General features: G+C 43.4%; 1 protein-coding gene, 1 non-coding gene and 1 pseudogene across 3 annotated transcripts in view; 2 read left to right on the top strand and 1 right to left on the bottom strand.

Annotated features, from left to right (window-relative positions):
* The window catches only part of Rhobtb3 (Rho related BTB domain containing 3), a 54472-nt gene that overhangs the window by 12314 nt on the left and 19691 nt on the right, over positions 1-22467 (bottom strand). For both annotated transcript variants that reach the window (XM_038322458.1, XM_038322459.1), the window contains exons 6-9: positions 21695-22060; positions 14093-14205; positions 10642-10762; positions 2867-3040 (exon numbers count right to left, since the gene is read on the bottom strand). In XM_038322458.1, coding sequence (XP_038178386.1) covers positions 2867-3040; positions 10642-10762; positions 14093-14205; positions 21695-22060 — 774 coding nt within the window. The remainder of the gene's footprint in view (positions 1-2866; positions 3041-10641; positions 10763-14092; positions 14206-21694; positions 22061-22467) is intronic.
* Positions 10823-11763, top strand: LOC119808814 (annotated as a pseudogene).
* Positions 16539-16674, top strand: LOC119810906. Its single transcript, XR_005284844.1, has one exon. It is a non-coding gene; the product is annotated as a small nucleolar RNA SNORA71 (small nucleolar RNA).

Below are 22467 nucleotides of genomic sequence, written 5' to 3'. Positions count from 1 at the left end.
ACATGTCTATAGTATCTGTATATGTGCATGCATACAGTATCTGTTTGTATGTGTATGCATGCATATGCTATCTGTGTGTGTGCATGCATATGTTATCTGTGTGTAGGCATGCATATACTATCTGTGTTTGCATGCATATGTCACGTGTGTGTGTGTGTGTGTGTGTGTGTGTGTGTGTGCGCATTTGATATCTATTTGTATGTGTCAGTGGAGGCCCAGGGTTGATGCTAGGTGTCTTCCTCCATTGCTGGCCACTCTATATTGAGGTAGGAGCGCTAACAGTTTATCCTGCTATTCAGTTTTCTCAGGGAATGCTATGGGGATTCCCTCTCTCCACCTTCCACAGTGCTGGGATTACAGCAGGGCTCCCATACCTACCCGCTTCTGTTCTGGAGATGAGAGTTACACATAGTTCTTACACTTGGCATCAAGCACTTCACTTGATGAGCAATCTCTTAAGTCCCATTTTAAAACACTAACAACTTAATGACATTTATTTATTTAACATGTACTGGGGAGGGGTGTCATGCCACAGTGCCTGCCTATGTGGAGATCAGAGGACAGCTTTCAGGAGTCAGGTCTCTGCTTCCCTATATGGGTCCCACGGATCAAACTCAAGTTGTCAGAGATAGTGATAACCTGGCCCCCATTTTAAACACTGAGGTACTCAGTTCAGTGGTATGAAGCACCCCCACACTACAGTATATCCATTCATTCATTCATTCATTCATTCATTCACTTTCCAGAACATCCATGAAGCAGCAACTCCCCACCTTTGCTCTCATCCATCTCTGAAGTCACAGTTAAGGTTGTTGGTAGGTTTAGGGCTGTGCATACAGATAAGTTGTAGAGTGCTTGCCCCATTTTAGTTGCCAATTTGGCACAATTTAGAATCATGTGGGAAGTCTCCATTAGGGGCTGTCTGGATCAGGCTGGTGTGTTGTTAGCATTTCTGTGGGGGAGAGCCTGGAGTGTTTTCATGGAGGCGGGAAGACTCGCCCACTGTGGGCAGCACCGTCCCCTAGGCTTCCGTCCTGGACTGCATTAGAGTAGGAAAATGAGCTGAGTAGAGAGAATGAATACATCTCTTTCTCTCTGCTCCTCATCATGGATGTTAATTGATTTAGCTGCCCCAACCTCCTGCCGCCTCAACTTTCCTGAATGGACTTCAATCAGAATCGTTAACTAAAATAAATGCTTTCTCCCATAAGTTACATTCTGTCAGAGTATTTTCATCACAGCAACAGAAATGAAAGAATAGTACATTTATAACTTTTACTGTGAATAAATATTTTACTAAAACATTGAAAAATGAAACTGGATTTTAAAAAATTTGAGTGTGCTACTATATAACGCAATCACTAAAACAATTTGGAGATACCACCTTGATTTGTCCTAATGCAATAGTACAGTTGCATATTTACTTATTTAGGTTTTTAAAACAGGGTCTCTCTACGTAGTCCTAACTATCTTGAATTCACTGTGTAGACCAAGCTGGCCTCAAACTCAGAAATTCAGCCACCTCTGCCTCCTGAGTGTTGGGATTAAAGGTGGGTGCCACCATTCCTGATGCATTTAAAAAAATAGTGGTTAAAATTTTTATTAATTATACACAGTTCCCAGTATTGAGAAAAATAATATTTATTTCCAGTAAGAATCAATGCTTTCATTTTCACCAAGCAGAAATAACAAGCCGGTCCTTATTAATACTGGTAGTCACAACTCCAAAACATAGCTAACTTGGAGACTGAGACAATTTGATGATAGAAGTAATTTTCTCTTTTGGAAACTCTATATCCTTTCATAAAGGACTCAAAATTTATTTAAACAAATATAGGTAAATTTCTAATTCTAAAAATTAAAGCAACGAGTCTAAAGGGAGGCATAGTCTAGAGGTGTGTTTTGTTTTTCTTTGGGTGCTGGCTAGCTTTTGGGACCAAGGCCTCATACCCAGATCACCAGCAAGAGTGGTGCTCATTCCTGCTGTGTTTGAGGAGGACACCATCTGGTGGCAGAATGGGATAAAGCACTCCAAGGACTTCCAACATGTAGCTGCCACACTTCATTAACTAGTAACATTATAATGCGTGCTGGTCAAAGACAGTCTTTGGTTAGTGAATTTAGAAACAGATCCTGTAGTCCACCAGAATCCTAAACATCCCAGGAAAGTTTTTAGAGATACCAATTTTAGGGGAATCTGTCTTTGAAAGTCAGTAGCAGTCTTTTAAAGCCCTCATCCCCAGATCTGGAGGACCACAGGAGTCTCACACTAACAGAAGTCTGAAAAACCATTTCAGCCAGATGTGGGGATCACAAAAGCTACTGTCTATCCAGCCAGATGTGGGGATCATGAAAGCTACTGTCTATCCAGCCAGATGTGGGGATCACGAAAGCTACTGTCTATCCAGCCAGATGTGGGGATCACGAAAGCTACTGTCTATCCAGCCAGACGTGGGGATCACAAAAGCTACTGTCTATCCAGCCAGATGTGAGGATCACGAAAGCTACTGTCTATCCAGCCAGATGTGGGGATGACAAAAGCTACTGTCTATCCCTTTTCTTGTTGAAGAGGCAGGGCTCCCAAACTCTAAGATTAGAGCAGCCACCAGGTACCCCAAACACCTCGATTCTCGGGTGTCTAGATTAACCCATAGCCTGCTGTTAGTACGAGCTACTGACCCCTGCTCTTTCATTTGAACTGACTGGAATGCAACGCTCTCCTTACATTACCCCAAAGCTGCTCAGCAAATGCTGTGATACTGACTGACAGACCTTAAACAAAACAGGTTTCATAGGCAGCCAACTCCCAAGATGAGTGAGAAGGAAGAATCATGAGATATTACCTTATAACACACGTACTGCATACCTGGGCAACAAGAGTCTGTGTATAGGTATTCTAAAAACGACAAGAAAGTCTCTTTGGAAACTCCATACACTGGAATCAGGACACTCTTGGCTTCCATGTAATTACCATTAAACATGGCTGCCATCACTTCACACCGTGCTACCAAGATGGCCCTGTGGGCTGGCACAGCTGTTCCTGGAAGGTGAGAAAGAAAAACAAAATCAAGGAAACGCTGCAGAGCTGCCAGTGTGTCCAGGCTGGAGTGCCACCACCTGTGACAAGCCAAGCTGCAGTGCAGAATCACACCGGGCAGACAGTGGGCGCTGCCTCAGAGGTTCTCAGCAGCTGAGAAACGCAGAGAATTCAAAACTTGCCTTTGAACCCAATAATTTACAGATTAGATGAACAATTGTTAGATTTCCTAAAGACCAAAGAACTGAAATATGAGTTTTGCTTTGTGTGTGCATGTATGTGTATACGTGTGTGTATGTGTGTTTTAAAGATTTATTTATTATGTAAAGTGGTCTGTCTGCATGTAATCCTGCAAGCCAGAAGAGGGCACCAAATATCACTGTAGACGGCTGTGAGCCACCATGGGGTTGCTGGGAATTGAACTCAGGATGTCTGGAAGAGCAGCCAGTGCTCTTAACCTCAGAACCTCTCCGGTCCACTTTGTGCTTTTAGAACAAAGCATTTATCCATCCCGGTTGGCTTGAAATATTGCCACCTGTGCCATGTTCCTCCTAGGAAACAGTCCATTGCCCTTTGTGACAAAACTCACAGAACTGCCTTGGACAGGCTTCCCCACCCGAGAAACGGAAATAGCAGATGTAAACAAGAAGTGGTCCAAGTCTCACGGGGGAGGGCACATCTAGACCTTATACCATTTGTCACAAGGACATATTCTTCTCTAGAATAGTCACGGTTTGTGAGGTTCTCCAACCTCTCCAAATCCAAGCAAAGTGCTTCTTGATCTAGGAAGAAATGAGGTCCATCTAAACTCACAGATGTTTCCCGAAGCCAATATTTCCTCAGGCTCACAAATCAACCACTGAGACTGCCAGTTGAGTCCACGGGTTGACACTGTGATTTGCCTCGTCACACCCCAACGAGGAGCAAGGAAACTGCTGGAGAGCATCCTACTCCTACCAGCAAACTCCATCTGTCCACTGTCTTCCCTTCTTTGCCACAAGCCTCTCAGCCAGTGTAGCAAGATCATCTACCAAAAGGATCAGCTTCCAAACTTAAGGCATGCTGGATAGATGTGTAGAGACCAATTAAAAAGGAATTCAAACTGGCATCGCAATTTGACTTATGATTTTTGATGTGAGAATCCCCTCTGTATGTTGTGAATGTGTTTTCTTACCATTGGTTAATAAAGAAGCTGCTTGGGCCTATGACCGTGTAGAATAGAGCAAGGTGGGAATTCCAAGCAGAGATAGAAGAGAAAAGAAGGCAGAGTCAGGGAGATGTGATGTAGCTGCTGAAGGAGAAAGATGCCTACCGGTAGGCCACAGCCTTGTGCTGATACATAGATTAATAAAAAAAAATGGGTTAATTTTTAAGATGTAAGAGTTAGTTAATAAAAAGCCTAAGTTAATAGGCCAAGCAGTATTTGAATTAATACAGTTTCTGTGTGATTATTTCGGGTTTGGGCAGCTGGGAATGAACAAGCAGTCTCTGACTACAGATTTTAGGGCTTAAACTATTTCCAGATAAACACAGCATCATTTGGAAAATAGGAGCATAGCTTAAACACACTGGATGGCCTATCATTTGAGTTAAGCAGATGAATTAGGATGAAAACTATCAAGTGGGCAGGGACTGATTTCATAAGCAGGGCTTGACATTTTAACAGAGCTTTCTGTAGATAATGGTACAAGATAATGCTGAAACTGTAAGCAGCTTCAGCCTGAGCAGCCCCTGGAATCTGCTCCCTTTGCTCCCCAGTACGGAACGACAGGTGCAGTGCAGATGTGGTGTAGGAAGAAATGTATGACGGTCCCATGTGACGAGTAGAATGTAGTATGGAAAGCCACCGGACTTTCAGCTAAGGGAATATGATCTCACAACCCTTCAGAGAACTGTTTTGGTGTTGTGAAAATGTAACACAATACCCAACTACAGATGTGGTTTTTTTGCTATTGTTGTTTGTTTCATTCAGTTTGTGGTGTGTGTGGGTGCCTGTGGAGGACAGAAGACAGCTTCAGATCCTCTGAAAGTCATCATGGGTGCTGGGGACCAAACCGGGGTCCTCTTGAAGGACATTGGGTGCTGTTGGTGATGCCATCTCTCGGGCTCCTAGTTACCTGTTCTAAGCAGTATATTATACAAACACTAAAAGAATGTAATACAACATTTATATAATAAATGGCAATTGATTGCAGGTAAAGAATTGTGTAATTGTACAGAAGACATATCTATATCGTGCTATAATTTCTGAAAGCTTTTCTAAGAAAAAGATCAAGGCTGAATCAATTACAAACCAGTTTCTCCTCACTTTACACAGGTCATCAACAATCTCTTTGATTGAGTGTTGAATTAAAATGTATTTGTTTCCCCTATGTATCATTTCAGATTTCAACAGTGACATTTAGGAATGATGCTTGGTTTCATTCTGGGAAAGAAAACAGGCAAGTTCATCTCAAGAGAAATTTAACGCGTTCTGTGCTAAGGAAGTAGGAAAGGAATGTGGTTTTGTTAGAGTGTTTCATGTAACACGGAGTCAACTGTAAAGGAACCCTAACTTTCTACATCACACCTGCATATTTTCCAGAACTAATTTAGAACTGTTTTATCTTTATATATGACTTCATATTACACAAATAATGCTCCATGTCAGGGTTTACATCCCACGCTCACTCCGGGCACTTATGGCTGTTGGTCTATTGCTTGGGTCCAACAGTAAATCATCCTAGAACCCACCAGTTTCAGCTGACCCTGCATCGGTAGAGGAATGGAGTTTACATTTCTGTTAGTCCCTGTGGGCATAATTGGAACCCTTGTAACCACTCCTCAAGTGGAAATTCTAGTCCCCATTTATGGGCCAGAAGACAGCACTGTTTCATATTTTCAACTGACAGTGTCTGTTAAAATGCCAAGGTCACTTTTCAAACTCTACCTGCATCTTCTCTCCGTGTAATTCTGGTCAACTGTAAAGGACCAGAAACCAAAAGAAACATGCTACATCTATAAAGTGTCCATCTAGACACAAATGCCAGCAATGTCCTTTCAGTCTCTCAGTACTGCCTCAGCTAAGTGCAGCAATGCTTCAGTTCTGTACCCCGTTGTTCCAATGATCCTCATTCTTTATCTAAAAACATCAAGAGGTGATGTCCATGACCATCTAGACATCAACTGGAGTGAAGATGCCAAAGACTGACTGCTAGTATTGCATGAAAAAAATTATTATACCTCAATAAACACTAATCTTATTCTTACATTATCTTTCTCATTACTTCTTAAGTCTGTGCTAAAAATGCTGAAGTAACATCTGGCTATCACCAACTCTCAATGTGACCTTTTCAGAATATGTTTTGCTTTGTAAATATTTTAGGTAAGATATGTAGTGAAAAAAGTCACATGTTTAAATTAACTAAGATTTCACTATAACATATAAAAAGTTTTATAACTAAGATTTAAGGAGAGTTGTTATCCAGCTGTTACTCAAAGGGTCTGTCTTAGTTTCAACATAAATTAATTTATATATAAGAATGTTTTCCCTTCCTCATTTTCGTATGAAACATTTAAACTAGTGATTAACCACAAAGTCAGATACATATTCACACTGCACACAGCCACTTCCATGAGAACAAAATAACACCCTAAACAAACAAATGAACGAATGAAACCAAGAACCATTCAACAGGACTGAGAGATGTTTCTGTTCATAAAGTGCTTCTTGTGAAAGCTTAAGACCTGAGCACAAACCCTACAGACAAAATAAAACAAGTAGACATTGTAGCACAAGCCTGCCATCCTATCAGGGCTGGGGTGATGGCAACAGAAAGAACTCTGGGGGACAATTTCCCAGTGAGCCTATCCTAAGCAAGTCCCGGGTCCCAGTGAAAGAACTTGTCTCAGAAAACAAGTTGCTAGAAAATAGAAACAACCTAAAGACCCCACAACTGACAAATGGATAATGAAAATGAGGTGCATAGATACTATGGAATACTACTCAGCTGTGAAGAAAGATGAAGCCATGAATCTGCAGGTAAATGGAAGGAACTAGAAAAGATCATACTGAGCAAGGTAATCCAGACCGAGAAGGACAAACACTGTATGCTGTCTTTCAGTGGAGACTCCAACTCCAAATCTTCAGATGTGAACACATAGCCTGTAGTTACTATAGAAACCAGGAAAATAAAGCTGGATTGTTGTCAAGACAGGGGGGTTGCTGGTTACAGGGAAATGGAAAAGTGGAGGATCTTTAGGAAAGGGAAGGAAGGTGAATACAGAAGCAGGAGGGATGTGGGTAAAATTACAATAAGGATGTCTGAAGAAGCCACAAGAAATCATACTGTTATTTAACAAAAACAAAAACAAAAAACCTCTAATACATGCAATTCTGTGTATAAACATACATATATAGTCTTCATGAACTTTTCTCATCTGGCTGAGGGTGCTCCTTCCAAGAACCAAAGATCATCTAACAAAACCCCATACCAGACATGAGAAGCCCTCTTCTGAGTTGTTGGCCAGGACTGTAAAAAAGCCTCTGAAAACACACAGCCTATTATTGCATCATGCAAGCTTCCAAGGGAGGGAGGCAGCCAACAGTCTCACCCAGCTATGAGGCCTATGAGCCACAGCAATGATCAGCAAGACACAGTGACCCTAATAGTGCAGTAGTGGATGTATACCTTGAGAAAAACCAACAATTTATTTAAGACCTGATCAACAAAAAAGAAACCATGCCTGGTAATGGAAACCTAGCTAACCACTCAGGACTAGTGCAGTCATGGTTACTGGAGGAAAATCTACAACCACTAATTTACTAGAGCAGCACAATCCCTAACAATAATCAATAAACATCTGTCATTATACCTACAGATAAGTGTAGTCCTCACCCCTCATCAAGGGGACGTCTCCAGCAGATGGAGAGTAGCACACAAACAAAACCAATCAAAATATAACAAATTAAATTCTATACCAAACAAAAACCAAAGTGAGGATTATGAGATGGGTCAGTGGGGAGAGGGGTTGCCATCAACCCTAACGACCTGCGTTCATTCCCTGGAGCCCATACAGCAGAAGGAAAGAGGCAATTCCCACACGTTGTCTTCTGACCTCCACATGACAGCCAGGGCATGCACATCACACACTCCAAAGTAGTTAATTAATTAATTAATTAATAAGAAATAAATGTAACTTTCAAAAAGGGGAGTGGCCTGAAGTTGTGTACAGATGCACACATCATCAGATGTGACATAGCCGGAGCCCTCGCACACATGGGTGAGTGGGCAGGGGCTGGCGGAGAGGGTCGGGAAGTTACACAGCAGAAGAAAAGCAAGGGATTAAACGGGAAAGGAGTTTCTATTTTCCTTCAAAGCCCCGCACAGCAGGTTACACTGACATGAAGCTTGGTGCCAATGCCTCCTATGCTAACTGTAAGCAGCAATAATGTCTGCTATGCAAACATGGGAGCTGTTCCAGAGCAGCGAGAGTGCAAGGCAGGAACGGAGCTGAGAGACAGATGGCTCACTGGCCAGACCTCTGGTTCCCAGCACCCACATGTCACAAATGGCTGCCATTCTAGTCCCAGGGGTCTGATGCCCTTCCAGCTTCTGCAGGCCTAGACTTCGGCGAAACTTCAACTAAAGAGACCTGGGCTATTAAAGCGGAGAAAAGGGGGACAGCCAAAAATGCCTAGAATCTGACCATACCTTAAGAAATGAATTTCATGGCCAGGTGTGGTGGTGTGCATCTTTAATTCCAGCATGTGGGAGGCAGAAGCAGGCAGATCTCTGTAAGTTCAAGGCCAGGTTGATCTACAGTGTGAGAATTCCAGGATAGCCAGAGCTACATAGTGAGACCCTGTCATAAATACATATACACTACATACGCACATACAACGAAAGAATGCCAGGCTAACTGTACTGTGTGTGACATCAAATACTGTGCAAGGTGGCAGGAAGTGGACTCACCCTGGCCACTGGACTATAGGTGAGCAGCGTCCCGGAGACCCACAATGTGCAACCTTCTTACCACATGGGTCTTGAAAGGCATTTCAGAACATACCTCAGCCCAGATGCAGGAACAATGCTTGTATGTCCACCACACACACGTCAGATAATCCCACAATACATTTAACCCCTAACAAAAAGCTTACCCTACATTGTCGTGTGACCCCAGGACTTTTGGAAGTTTATCTTTCAGAGTCTGCCCAGCATAAAATTCATCAACTGTACTTCATAGATGTGGCTAAAGGTGAGACATCGGCCACCAATTAGAAGTCACGTGGGCAAGAGCATCAGTTACCCTCCTTCGGAACACAGAAACTGTTATTCTAGCTTTCACAAAAGGACTTGAGACTATTAACTTGGTAAAGGTAGGAATACTTTTTAATTTACAGATTAAATTTTTTCGTAGTGCTTTCATTTGGAATGTGAAGCCTCTCAGGTAGCTATCCTGGTGTTTCTCTGGTGTCTAGAACCCCCAGGCACTCTCCACAAATGCCTTCATCAACAGCATTCCCCGAGGAGTAAATTCTGTGATTTCACTCTAAGGCTGGTCGTCTAAGAAGCCTTTTCCCACCTACACTGAGTGCGCTGAAGCTGGCTTCAGACAGACACCTTGGACTCTTCATGTTGGCAATCAATGTGAGCGTACCACTCAGGGTCTGGCTAGTCAGCTGCAGGACTTCTAGCCCGATGAGAACGTTGCAGATTAGCCTATCGCTGTTTCCTGGCTCCTCCCTCACCAAGAAGTCTTAATGGATCTCAAGACCACTCTAACTCTTCCACTGTCAGAGTCCCAGACTCACACTGCATTTGGTGCTGCCAATAGAACTCTGGGAAAAAATTCAATTCACTAGTTTTATTGACATACGACCAAAATTAAAAGTAAGGAGACTCTTTCTGGGGAAAGATTAAAAAATAAAGGCTATGCTAGCTGCCACATATTTCTAACCCAAACTAGAATTCCATTTCCCTCTTTATAATGGCCCATCTAAAAATTCTATTTATTTGCAAACAACTCCTCTTATCCTAGCATAATTGAAGGCATCTGACAACTCATCTTTAAGATTATGCATTTAATCTATTAAAGTGACAGAATTATACATGCAAGTAATCTGTACTGGGCTTCCAGGACAGCTCATCTTTATTAAAGATGGGCAGCATTACTTTCCCACAGAGAGAAGTGTAATCCAGGTGCTCTGGCGATAAGAATTCTCACAGTATTTTGAGACACATTCAGCAATAACAGTGGGTGCCTGTTGTAGGTCAGACAATTTAAAAAAAACTGAATAAACAAAGCAAGAGATAATGTGCTTTTATGATAGATTGCTTCAGATGAATTAGAAAACAGGATCATAAAGAAATATATAAATTAAAATGAAAAATGACATGTTAAAGATCATTCCATGCCCTGCAGATCCTGAAAAGTAGATGAAGTATATGGAGGGGAAAACTAAGTATAAAATGACTTTCTTAAAACTAAGATGGCATTACTTCATGTCCTGCAACAGAAAGCACTAATTCCTCCATCCCAAGTATTTAAAGCTGAACGAGAACATGAGGGAAGCAAGTAAAAATCAAAACCATAAAATGCACTCTGTATGAGCTGAGCCACACCTTGTATTTCGAAGACAACATCAGCAAGCATTGGTTTATTGAGGAAAAACTTGAGTGACGTATTATAGAACCACAGAGGTTTTCTGGCTTGGTAGGTCTTGCAATTCCTCAGGCAACTGATCTATGAAGAGAAAACAGACAAAAAAAAAAAAAAGCTGTTTAGCCTGATTTGATAGCACACATGGAGAACTGCAGGTAAGAAATCTCAGCTGCCTGCCTCATGATGGCATCTCCAGCCACATCTGTGAAGGGAGCTTCCCTCAAGCACTATGTCTGCTGGCTGGCTGGTGAGTGGCAGCAGGCCAGCTGCAGGCTGCTGAGCACACAGCACAGCAACTGGCTAAGTGGTGGCCAGGGATCCTGACTCCCTGAGCACCACTAATACAGCACAAATAAATCTCTATTTCTTTATCACACAAGTTCTCTTATGGCCTAGCAGGTCATTGTTTTCTTTTAAAGAATGAACATTTAAAAAATCTCAGAGTGGCTACTAAGAAACCCGAGGAAGAGGGCGGCAGTGTTCATGGTGACTGAACAAAGCCTGGTGACAGGAGATTGGTGTTGGTGTTAGGAGGTCTGCACATTCCATACTGGTGCAACAGCCTGCCGGCTAAATTCAAAAAAACTCCTGGTGCCAGGGAAAATCCAGCACATTCTCTGCACTGGGAACCTTTGCACCAAGGAGAGCTATGACTATCTCAAGACTGGCTGGTGACGTCCACATCGTAAGAGGAGACTTTGATGAGAATCTGAATTACCCAGAAGGTTGTGACTGAGGGGCAGTTCAAGATCGGTCTGTTCCATGGACACCAAGTTATTCCAGTGTCCATGGATCAGACCGATCTTGAACTGGCCCTGCTGCAGAGGCAGTTTGATGTGGACATTCTTATCTCAGGACACACACACAAATTTGAAGCATTTGAGCATGAAAATAAATTCTACATTAATCCAGATTCTGCCACTGGGGCATACAATGCTTTGGAAACAAATATTATTCTTTCATTTGTCCTGATGGATATCCAGGCTTCTACAGTGGTCACTTACGTCTATCAGCTTATTGGAGATGATGTGAAAGTAGAACAAATTGAATACAAAAAAATCTTAAAGCTAGGCTTGTCTTGATCATTTTCTGTTTTTTCCCCATTTTTAATATTTATTTATTTACTTATTTATTATGTATACAATATTCTGTCTGTGTGTATGACTGCAGGCCAGAAGAGGGCACCAGACCTCATTACAGATGGTTGTGAGCCACCATGTGGTTGCTGGGAATTGAACTCGGGCCTTTCCCCCATTCTCTTGTTCAAATGAGTTAATGAAACACTTCAGAGGCACACAGTTGTGTCACTTCTATAATATTTTGCACTAAAAGGTATCCCCTGTTTAGAACATAGTTCCTCTAAGATTCTTGTAAACTAAGAATATTCATAGCTTGCAGTATATGGTTTCTATGAAAAGAAGTCACCATACAGCACAGGGCCATTTAAGAAAAATTCATCTTTGTAAATATCTTCCTAGTTGGAATTTGGACTTCATTACATGATGGAGGAGAGTTATCTGTCTATGTTGCTTTCATTGGTTAATTAATAAAGAAAACTGCCTTGGCCCTTTAAGAGACAGAAAATTAGGTAGGCGAAGTAGACAGAACAGAATTGTGGGAAAAGGGGTAGCAGGCAGTGGGGAGACGCTTCAGGCAGTCGCCATAGTGAGTCTCCATGCTTCTCCTCTCCGAGATGGACGCAGGTTAAGATCTCTCCTGGTAAGCCACACCTCGTGGTGCTACACGGATTACTAAATATGGGTTAAAGGAAGATGTGAGAATTAACCAATAAGAGGCTACAGATAATGGGCCAGACAGTGTTTAAAAGAATACAGTTTCCGTGTAATTATTTCGGGTGTAAAGCTAGCCGGGTGGCGGGACACAGCCCCGCCGCTCCTTTCTACAATTACAAAACTAGTGCATGAAGAGATAGAATTCAGAATTTCTGTGTATGTTTTCTCTTTAGTAATAAATGTTTACCTTCCACTTAAAAAAAATCTCAGAGTGGTGTATTTACATTTGAATACAATTTTCTAATGATAACTATCTATCTTTTGTTCGTTTTTATTGTTGTTGCTGGTGTGTGTGCGCGCGCGCACGCGTGTGTGTGTGTGTGTGTGTGTGTGTGTGTGTAGCAGAGACAACTGGAACCTACAGACAGCCCCTGGGACTCCGCCCACATCACATGACCTGTCCCAGCACACCTGCCAGCCCAGCTCCCACAGTGCCTCTGCCCACCTCAGCTTCAGCACTCGGTTCATTTGCTGAGGTCTCTCCAGACAACCCCTGGTGGTCACTACCCGACGGGCCCACGGCCCCTTTCCTCACCTTCATCCTTTTCTTTTGTATTTTCTCTAATTTTCCTTTACACTGAAATGAAACAAAACCTTAACAGCATTTTCAAGTAGAGTTGCCCAAATTAGGCTACGATCTTAAATTGTATGGCCACAAGCCCTCAGTTGGAATGATTTAGTTATGGCTCTATCTGAAATAATTTTTACTTTTTTTTTAGACAGTTTCTTTGTGTAATTCTGACTGTCTTGGAACTAAAAGGAAGAACCACTCCTACAGACTCCTCCCAGCTCCATGTGTGCTCCTTGGCACACACAACTGTGTACACAACTTTTAAACATGAGAAGAAATGAAAAACTAGTACAGTTCATATTTTTCAATTATTGACTTTAAATGTTATTAATGTTCAGTCATCTGTTAAAAATAAAGGAATATTTGCCTTATATTTTGCTAGGCACTGTGCTCAGCTGAACCTTATTTTATCTACTGTAGCCAGTTTGCTTATCACAGACTCTGAAATAAGAATAAACTGGCTAGATTGTGCAACACAGTTGTCTTAAAGTTTTACAAATCTACTTTTAAAACTTTTAAGACTCTGTATAATCTAAATCACTGCAGTTTTATTGTCTTACAACTTCAGTATTTTTATAACCTTGAACCCTGTTTGTAATTTTGAATATGTAGTCAAGAGACTCCTCAACTGCCCATTTGGTTAAATATATTGCTCAGAACTCTTTAAAAGTTCACGGGAACAGCCCTACTCCCCAAGGCTCCTGGAAAGTCACTTGGTGTGAGGATGGGTCCCTCCTGGAGGCAGCTGCAGCTGCAGGAGGCTAGCAGCTCTCATTCCTAACATGGGCTGAGTGTTCCCAGGGCCTCAGTGGACTGTTGTGAAAGCAGAATTCACAAGTGAACATTTCAAAGGCATGAGTCACGTCTAATTTAATCCTTACATAAATTAAAATCTTAGTAAGAAATACATACGTTTCTGTTTAAAATATTTAAATAGAAACATATACACAAAAAGCATTTCTATTTATGAATTATTTAACTTTGCTAATGACTCAGTGTTATAGTATCAAAATGTATCTGTTATAATTCAGAGTCAAAGTAATTTACCTTTCCTGGTGTTTTTAAAAGGCATTTAACTTTCTCGATTACATCGGAAACATCCCCTGAGTCGTTCAGCTTCCTCCTGACGTCTTCTTCCAGCTCTTCCCACTGAAAAGCACCTGGAAGGAACCACATGTCAGAAAGTCCTATGTGTGCAGGAGGTGTGAAAAGCTTCTAGATTACAAACGCTTCCTTCTTTCGTATTTAATTTCTCTGGAGCAAACATATCTCTTTATGATAGAAGTGTGTGTTTAACAAGTTAGTTTGACTTCCTCTAATCCAATGGTTCGCACCATGTGGGTCGTGACCCCTTTGGGGTCCAACAACCCTTCCACAGGGGTCGTCGAAGACAATCAGAAAACACAGATATCTACATAATGATTTACAACAGTAGTAAAATTACAGTTATGAAATAACAAGGAAAATAATTTTACGGTTGGGGGTCAGCACAACATGAGGAACTGTACTGAAGGCCACAACAGCAGGAAGGCTGAAAGCCACTGCCCGGAGCAGGCTTCCGCCTGGTAAGCGCCATGTCTGCAGCAGGTGTTCAGCTGGCAGCACTGGCCAGGGTGAGTTTCTGTGAAAAGTGCTCTTCTCTCACGAAGACGGTCAGCATGGCTTTCCCCACACTGAAGGCCTCCTCCACCAGTCTGGAAAGCTGCCCTGCAGACACACCTTCAGAAGGCCACATGCACTGAGGCTCAGATGAGATGTCTACCCTGGAACTCTCCAAAACTAACCTGAGAAAGGCAGTGAGGGGTTTTCTGACACTCATACCCCGAGCCCACAGCAGGCCTTTCCTGAACATTGCCTCCATCCTGGCCACCTGCAAAGCTGCTCTTCTGCCCCTCACTCCTGCCCACCGCCTTTTCTCCAATTCTGTTTTATGCTGAGCAAAAGATGATCTTTACCCAAAACGCTCCTCTCCTTGGCCTAAGCACTTTCCTGCCCAATCTCCCTGCCTCCAAAGACCTTTCATCCTTGGGCTCACCCTATTATTCAAGCTAAAATTTCAAAATTATTATTTATGCTCATGATGTTCCAAGGAGTCTTAGTTACTGTTCTGCTGCTGTGAAGACCAAGGCAACACTTACAAAAGAAAGCGTTTAACTAGGGTTTACCTATAGTTTCAGAGGTTTAGTGCAGTATCATCGTGGTGGGCAACATGGCAGTATGCATGGTGCTGGACAAAGAGCTGAGAACTACATCCTGACCTGCAGTCAGGCAGGCAAAGAAAGAGAAACCTGGACCTGGTGTGGCTTTGGAAACTCCAAATCCCATGCCCACTGGCACACTTCCTCCAACAAGGCCATACCTCCTAATCCTTCTAATCCTTTCAAACATTTCCACTCCCTATATGAGCCTATGGAGGTCATTCTGATTCACCCCATCACAAAAGGGATCACCTTCTTCCTTCCATGACTTACAGGAGGTCAAACTCCAAAAAATAAAATTAAAACAATATACCATGGACAGGCAAGTAAGGAGGTCCACATTCTAGCTCGATGTCTGCCATTAACACTCGGGTGACTTAAAGGAAGTCACTCCACTGTCTGGGGGGTGATCAGGACCCTTTGACATCTGCTCCTAATCTTGCCCTGGTGCACCCCTGCCTATCTCCATCGCTCTGCAGATGCCCTCATGATTGAGACTGAGGACTGAGCAGGCATATCACTCACATTTTAATCCAATGAGATCAGTCAACTTCTACCAGTGAGAACCAAGCCTGGCTAGAAGAGCCTGACCCATAGGCTCTCGAACCCTGAAGCTCAGGGTCCCTGGCACTTGTTTCTTAATTTTTTTTAAAGTCTGGTTTATTTTTATGTGTATGAATATTTGACTACATGTTTGTAAGTGAATTACATGTGTGCAGTGCTTGAAAAAACCAAACGAGGGTGTTAGATCCCCTGGAACTGTAGTTAGTCCGTTGCTAGCCATCCTGTGGGTCCTGGGAATGGAACCTAGGTCCTCTGCAAGTGCCCTTCACCACTAAGCCGACTCTCCAGTCCAGGCACCTCAGCATTCCTGAGCGCTCTCGCCTCTTCTCTCTCACACTCCAGTTTCGGGGCTTTTGCCATTTTCATCCTGTTGACACTCACAGCAAGGCCAAATCTGAGCTGACAACATGGAATCACAGATCTTGGAATTGGAAATGGTAAACACAACAGCCGTGCTCACACAGGTGCCGGTCTGACTCCAGCTCACCACTGCCCTCCCCTCCTGCCTGTGACAGCTCTTCTGTTCTGAGTTCCCTGCTGGGTCACCTTCCTTTCTGTGCTCCAGAAGAATGAGTTGCTAAAACCTGCCCCCCTTCTCTCCCTTTTTATATCAATGATTTTTACCTGGGCACACATATTCTTTCCACAGTCTTACCAATTCTTTGGATCACCTTTCCAAAAAACCTCCCATGCACACATAAGACAAAAGATCTGTATAAAAATGTCAGGACCCCTGTATTAAAAGGTGATTGTGTGGTGCCTATCCCCAGTCATTGATACTACAGGGAGAAGATGCCAAAAAGTTTTTCCCTGTATTTGGAAGGTTCATTCCTTCCTGTCCTTGCTAAATCTTGGTGCTTCTGTTCTTTTCACAGCCTCTTAGTCTCCTGGCTGCTGACACCAGGCTCACTGAGTGTCCTCTGCCAGTGCTGGGCAGTGTCCTCTGGGACTCTTAGACAGAGGTGTGTGTGTTGCTAGAGACTGCACAGCAAGACACTACACAGAGCAAAGCTGGGGATGCAGCCGCTCAGAGCATCACGAGAGAGCTGTTCACTCTGCTTAGTAACTGCACAGGTGACCAGTCCTGATACCAGCGCCTCAGAGGGCTGTACACTAGGCCCATGCCCACCCGCTAATGGCCTGGAATGACTACAGTGAGAAAAGGTTTTTACACTGAATCTATAGCTCACTTTTCTGCCACCTCCCAAACCCTGAGCAACAATTCTCATATATAAAAGAAGGAACAAAAATGCCAGGACTTTCAAATGCCTTAGAAACCAACGGAGCACAGACTGAGCCTCCATCCTAGCTGTGCATCATACTGTCCTGAATAAAAATAGTTTGTTAGACTTTCTGGAGCTAGGATTCCAGACGACACTGGGGATAGGGTTCCAGACACTGGAGCTAGGGTTCCAGACGACACTGGAGCTAGGGTTCCAGACGACACTGGAGCTAGGGTTCCAGACGACACTGGAGCTAGGGTTCCAGACACTGGAGCTAGGGTTCCAGACGACACTGGAGCTAGGGTTCCAGACACTGGGGCTAGGGTTCCAGACAACACTGGGGCTAGGGTTCCAGACGACACTGGGGCTAGGGTTCCAGACGACACTGGGGCTAGGGTTCCAGACACTGGGGCTAGGGTTCCAGACGACACTGGAGCTAGGGTTCCAGATGACACTGGAGCTAGGGTTCCAGACACTGGGGCTAGGGTTCCAGACACTGGCATCTTTTAAACCCCCCCCTAGGGCTCCCACTGTACTCCGAGTGCTGCTGTTGAGCGTGTTCTTACTTTAAAAGTCCCAGACATTATCAACACCCAGATAGTGGCACACAGCCCACAGCAGGAATAGCTTTCTTTGTCTACCCTCATCTATACTGAAGGAGAACACAGTTACAATATCGGTACTAACCTTTAATGCTGTGGAGTAAACCTTACATCTAGCTAATAATAGTGAAGTGATGTTAACCGAAGAACATCTACACACTACCTCCATTCACAGGACTACCTGAAAGCAAGCAAGCATCGAGGAATCTGAATAACGGGCAAACCTGAGGGGCCGCTCAGCTGGTCGAAAACAGACTCAGCGAGAGCCAAAAACCAGAACAAATTCCTAGGGCATGCAAACAAGCAGGCTGCTTCCAGAGCTAGAAATACCAATCAACTTATCTTTGACACCCTAACTGCCAATAAAACAGCCATCCCGAGGCTAGCCCTTCTTTTCCGCGGTGACGATGTTTAAGGTGAGATCCACCCCTGAACAATGTTCGGGATACAGCATTGTCAACAACAGGCACGGTGTCATGAGGCTGGACCTGTAGCAGCTCCTCATCTTGCACTGTTCACTGGGGTTTCCCAAGGATAATTTCTCAAGTCCCTCAGCAGTTTACATAGTCTGTTGAAGAGCACAGCGCCTTCAAGTACCCGACGCTGTTTTCTGTTGCATAGGAAAGAGCATGCGCAGAAGAATTGCGAGTATTGGAGAGAACCCCAGGCAAAGCGAACCCGAAGGGTCGCCCACCTGTTCACCCGCATGCGGAATTCTGGTCACCTCAGGTCCACCTCAAAGCTGCATTCTCGAGTCTCTTACAAATATTTCAATTTCTAACCATCCGAGATCATGTGCCTCAAGAATTTTCAAGTCTAACTATCAAGTATTATAAGAATGCTACAAGCGTATGCTGCTTCAGGGTAACTCCCTGAACACAGAAACTGCGGCTCTCACTCTGCCGTTAGCCTTGGTCCGCAGGCATTATTTCCAAACGTTAACACGTCTTATGCAACGGAAGGTTAACATACACCTGGACTGTATCTAAAAAGTTATTCAAAACTGTTTAAGAGGAAAACAGACTGAAAGCTCATATGTGAGTATAAAATGCTAACCGGACCATGAAATAGTGACTTCTAACACCGAGCCAAAACATCTACATAGCCCAATTCCCAGAGGCAAAAGGCAAGTCTGGTATTATTTAGAAAGAACCTTTGTGGTCTGGTTGACTATTTTTTAAAGGGCAGAAGACAGGTTTATTGTAGCTTTTTAGCCCCTGTTTATGCAAGCTGCGCCATGGAGTTCTGCCCTTGCTTAGCAGCCCCATTGCCATAGACAAACCATGGCTGTCCTTCAATGTCCCTGACAAATGCTGTGCTCTGTGGACTGTGAAGAAACCACTATGCAGTGGGTCTGGAAACCTGTGCTCCGTGCATTGGCTTGAAAATGTCCCAAATCTTCTAGGCCTTAATGAAGATTCTATGATAAATGTAGCTTTAAGATTTTTTGTTTCACTTTGTACATAGTTTCTGTGTAGCTTTGGTGCCTATTCTGGAACGAGCTCTTGTAGACCAGGCTGGCCTCGAACTCACAGAGATCCACCTGCTTCTGCCTCCCAAGTACTGGGATTAAAGGCGTGTGCCACCACCACCCCACCAAAAAAATAATATTTTTCAAAGCACTAATCCATTAACAAATGAGAACCTAGCAGAGAAAACAAACAGGAGTGATACTCAGATATTTTGTCTGGGCAATGGCATCTATGTTTGTTTTTCTTGTAGGGAAAATACATTTTAAGGAACTGTGCAATCACGGCTTTAGCATCTTCTAAAACAGAACTTAAGCTTTCTTTTGCTCAATTCAGATTTACCATTTGTACATAATTAAAGAATGATTGATAAGAACTTGCAGATCAGGCTCCTTCTACCTCAGGCCAAGGACAAAGCACCTGGTCTCCTGCCTGCCTGAGACGCAATGCGGAAGTGTAGAAGCTCTGAGCTGCCAAGGAGCTCACTTTCCCGACATTGCATAGCCTCTGCTGTGCCCAGGCACCCCATTTCCTCGCTCCCTAAACTCCTCTGCTGAGATCCACTGTCCCTCTTTGGGCAGATGTACACGGGGACACCAGGAACCGAGCTCCAGATAGCTCTGAATCAGACAGCTCGGGATTGCACTTTACCTCAGCTTTACACTGTGCACTAAAGTGACAACGGGATTCCCAGCCCAGTCTCTCAACTGAAATCGAAGCCCCATTTCACTAGCTGTGGCCCAAGCCCAGTATCAAACACCTGCTGGAAACAAAGCTCCACCCCAGTCACACCATCAGAATCTGGACACTTCGGTGACCTCTGACATGTCTAGATGAAGAAAGGTCACGATGCCGGCCTCCCTGATTTTGCTTGCCAGACTGTTGGAGCTTCCTCACTGAATTCCTGTCTTTCCCACTCTACTTCCCTCCACCCCAACCACACGTGAGGCTTCAAAAGGCCAGCCTGAGCACACAGAGGGTAGTATCATAGCTTCCAGAAACCGTAGCAACGATTCTCCCAGGCCCTGCTGACCCCATCTTCTCCTCTGTGATTGAAGTCCCAGGAAAGGACCCCAGGTCCCCAGAAGACAGCACAGATGGACTGCATGTTTACCAGAACAAACATACAGGCGAATAAAACCTCTTTGCAGTAGGATGTGAGGGAATTCAGAAAGCTGTCCTAGGTCGCTGGCAGGGGAAGGAGTGGGGGTACACAGAGAACCTTTTCTTCTCTTTGCCTTTTGTCCACTGGCCTGCATTTCCCCCCATCTCTATTGACCTGACTTTACAATGTACAAAGCATCTTAGGAGAATGCCAGGCAGGTTCAGTCTTGGGTATCGGACCTGTTTTACAGCTACCTTATTAAAGAAGGAGTAAATAACTCAGAGCGCTCACGTGCCTCCCAGGATTAAATGGATGTTATGGGAAGGCTGCTGAATAGCTCATAGAATTTCAACAGTAAACTCACTGGGAAGTCAAACGCCTCCGTCACCGTTCCTTAGACATGTCATTACAACCATTTTTCTCAACATGCAAACATCTTAACTGTTTTAGACTTAGTGTTAAAGTCTGAACTGTGAGATCCAAGTTTAAACACTAAAATTTGGAAACCTAGAAGAAACCATGAACTTGATGGCTCCAGCTACTTGAACCTGCTCCCCAAGGCCGCTGAGATGCACTGTCAATCTCTCACGCTGAAGGCAGTAGCCCTGTGGGGCCGCACTTGTGAATTTCCCAGAACACTATTCCCTAAGCATGACCACATTATTCTCACCTTTCCAGCAAAACTCAACTACAGCAATTCTTTAAAAAAACAAAGTTAAATTTTAACCACCTTGTTTCTTTGGGTTGAATAATGTTCCACTGTATACATATACCATTTTCCGTTTGCTCATTAATCCATTGCTGACATTTGGGTCACACTCACCATTTTATCCACAGTGTATAACGCTTCTATGAGCACGGCTGTACAGCTCTTCTCTGACACCTGCTTTCCGTCACTTCGTGTATATACCCAGAAGCAAAGTGCTATCTTACGTGGGAATTCTGTTTTTAACTTTCTAACAACTGCTGTACTTTTTCCAATGCATTAAAAATGATGTAAGTGACAACCTGCATGACCCCGAAGATTCCATGGCAAATCAAATAAACCAGTCCCTAGATCTCAGCTACACTGGTTGCACTCATCCGAGGCACACAGTGTAGATAAAACCACAGCAGCAGAGAGTGCAATGGCTGCCTGGGGCTTGCCGCTATTTAATGGGGACATACTTTCAATTTTCAAAGTAAAGAAATGCAGAGATAATGGAAATAATTGTATTCTATAAATATCTAGTATCATTGGATTGTACACTTAAAATGGCTAAAATAGCAAATTGTATGCTAAGTGATTTTGCCATTAAGGCAAATAAATTTGTCAAAAAGACAAAAAACTTGAACTAATTTCTACATATTAAGTAAATGCTACATTTCATGTATACATAATCACCTCAGATGTCAGGGGCTAGGATAAATGTAAAATTAACCAAGACTCTCACAGACTTCTAGGGAGCTTGAGAGAGTAGAAGGGCCCGGAAGAGTCTGCCAAGGTACCTGAATAAATGAAGCGCAGAATATCGGACAAACAGGAGCAGAAGAGCGCGTCCTTCACAATGACTCGCAGCGGCGGGTTGCTGCAAGATTCCTGGCTAGCACCTGGAAGCACAGCATCTCTGTTGATGGCAAAGAGGTCCTGGGTCATTCGGACGATACTGGAATCCTGAATGTCAGTAGGGCTCTTCACATTGAACAGCAGCATGAAAACGTGGCTCACAGCGCACAGAACAATCTTGTGGGCCTGCGCGACGCCCGTCACTTCCGGGTGGTAAAACACCACGTCCACACACTGGCAGCAGGACAGCAAGTTGTTCAAGTCGGAGTGGTAGTGCGATGCTTCGGCTTTCAAGACAGGCATCTTTTCTGTTTCCGAGGGAAAATGAAGATATTAACCTATTTTTATGTCTACAGGCCCAGAGATGGGATCCCACAAAGAACCAATACTTGCCCGTTTGTTTAAATCTACAAATCACTGATTTTGTACAGTTTAACCTAAGAGCACATGAACTAGTCCATCATGGATTACCGAAGCACATTTTACAGAATTCACATGAATACGATATTTCATTTTGTACTGAAAATGAAAACCTAATGATTTGAGCAATAAAATAACATTTCTCATTATTTGTGTAGCTCAAAACAAACATTCTCTCAAGTACAGGCCTTTAGTATGGGGGGCTGAGAGTCAGCATTCTTCTGATTAAAAAAATTCAACTAAGTTCTCAAGAGCTTACTCTCAAATCTTCAGCATCTAATGGGGAGTAGAGGCC

This window comes from Arvicola amphibius, chromosome 3 (assembly GCF_903992535.2).
Source record: "Arvicola amphibius chromosome 3, mArvAmp1.2, whole genome shotgun sequence".
In the NCBI taxonomy this organism is placed as follows: domain Eukaryota; kingdom Metazoa; phylum Chordata; class Mammalia; order Rodentia; family Cricetidae; genus Arvicola; species Arvicola amphibius.
Note: the sequence above shows the minus strand (reverse complement) of the source record. Positions and strands in the feature narration are given on the sequence as shown.